The 2111-nt window shown below is 46.7% G+C and overlaps 1 protein-coding gene across 1 annotated transcript; it reads left to right on the forward strand.

Moving 5' to 3' along the window:
• Nucleotides 1–261: 261 nt before the first annotated feature.
• On the forward strand, nucleotides 262–899 carry H257_03049 (hypothetical protein; the record flags this gene model as incomplete). The annotated part of the gene is made up of 2 exons (XM_009826953.1): nucleotides 262–414; nucleotides 507–899. The coding sequence occupies exons 1-2, from the start codon at nucleotides 403–405 to the stop codon at nucleotides 897–899; spliced, it is 405 nt and encodes a 134-aa protein (XP_009825255.1). The 5' UTR covers nucleotides 262–402.
• Nucleotides 900–2111: the final 1212 nt, after the last annotated feature.

Here is a 2111-nt window from a genome sequence, read left to right on the forward strand (position 1 = left end):
CGTCGTGAAGAGCGCCGTCTGCACGAGTGTCATGTTCATGGAGCGCAGGGCGTTGTTGATGCGGCGGACTGGAGCAGGTATCTCCGTGGCCTCGACTTCGACGCCGTACGCAACGCTCATGCTGGAGAAGAAAATGAACTGTGCAAGTGTTCAAGCGTTATCAACTTTTCCCTGTCTCTCCAATATCACAAAGGTACATGCCTTTCATTCATTCGGATTTATCCGGATTTTGAACAAATTTGCCTAATCTACTGTACCTTGGCGAAATAGTGTGGACAGAAAGTCGGCGTGCAGAATCCAGTTGACGCGGAAGCGTGCTGCGGTTCACGGAGGCGCGGCTTTGGATCTTTAGCCACACCGAAATGCTCGTGATGCGGTCGTTGCACCGGAGCAGCAGCCACGATGGCGTGTCCGGTACGAACTGCATGCAGACTAGGAGCTGCAGGCCAGGAGCCACCCCCATGGTCGCAATGATCTTCCGCTCGTTCAGGTTAAAGCTCACGTAGCACGTGCTCAAGTACACGAAGAACTGGCCTACGCCAATGTACACCTTGCGGCGACCGAGCATGCGGACTACTCTATCCGCTGTCGCCTTCGCGACTGTTCAACATCCAAGTCGAAATGTTCGACGGCCGCGTGAACCACGACGAGTGTTTCTTCCAGCAGATCCTTCCACTAGGCATGTTCATGGGTTCGTTGATCACGTTCAACCTTGCCGATCGCTTGGGATGGGCCGCGATGCTCGAGCTCGCCACCATTCCGTACTGTACTTTGTACGTCCTGGGTTGGTTGTTTGTAGGCGTGGCGTTTGGCCAAGTCACACTCCGAAATATTATGAATATTTTTCAAACGACAGCTTTTGTGTGTTTGGCTACCAATCTACATATATTAATATATAGTCACATAATACGTCGAATTTTTACTCTTTTCTCACAGAACAAAGTTTGAACTATTGTCGATTTGATACAAATTTGGGGAGGGGGTGCAATCGAATCGCGCCGACCAAACCCGATCCACAATCGATCTGATTGGTTGAATTGCATTGAGAGTGTTTTGATTGGCTAATAATTTTGAGCTCATCTGAAGTAGCCAATCAAATCGATTTAAATTCCAATGAGAAACCACGCCACAACACGAAATTTCACTCGAAAGCACAATACAGCAGTCCATTTTTTACAAACATGATATTCTATCGATAGCTCAAAATTCGTATTGATGACTGAGAAATGATCGTTTTGCGGAGAAGCACAAAAAATGGTCTAAATTGGTGTCGTCTTACAGGTTATAGTTGCATTAAGGCCCTGTTCGGGCAACTTCACTTGTACTATTTTTGCGTGTTGATGAATCATGTTTAATAATTATAGTACTTGCTGACAGAATTCTGTCGGGCAAATAACGAAAAAGGCAAAGAACAACATTCTCTCGATAACACGTTATCCCAAATTTATTTATTTGATCATATGTATATATACATATTTACCCTCACACCAATATCCAGTATCCAGACTCCAATTGGTAACATTGTGACCAATGGCTATGCGTTGGGTCTGAATTTGGGCCAATCAAACAATTCTACGTATTTACTACTAGTACGCCATAGTCACGTTATACCATTAAACCTCTACTGTTTACAGTATGGAGTGTTTGCTACACACACTGATTAGGTATTTTGTACCAATCACAATGCAATATCCATGATACTCCTTGTAGAATCCCCTCGTGTTATGGCGGCGGCGGTGAAGCCTTCATCGTCTTTGAAGTGGAAGCGCATCATCCATGCTATGCGAGATCCAGGGCGGAGCGAGTACTCGTTCGTTCCGCACAAATACATCCATTCCATGCCAGTCCTGTCCCCGACGCCAGGTGGCATGGACTTTGATATCGGAACCGCCGACGAAACCACCCCAATCAATGCCAGGTACCTTGACATATTTCTAATGTGACTGTCACCAGTATCTCACACTGCTGGTATTTCATAGACAACATGCAGTGGAACATGCTCGACCGACGATTCGGTGCACTACAGTGCCGTCATGTACTGGTTCATCCTCATCGTGTTGCTCAGCTTCATGTGCGTCGAGTGGGTCCTACTCTATCCGCTGTCGCCCTCG

The sequence above is a fragment of the Aphanomyces astaci genome (assembly GCF_000520075.1).
Source record: "Aphanomyces astaci strain APO3 unplaced genomic scaffold supercont1.5, whole genome shotgun sequence".
Lineage (NCBI taxonomy): Eukaryota > Oomycota > Saprolegniomycetes > Saprolegniales > Verrucalvaceae > Aphanomyces > Aphanomyces astaci.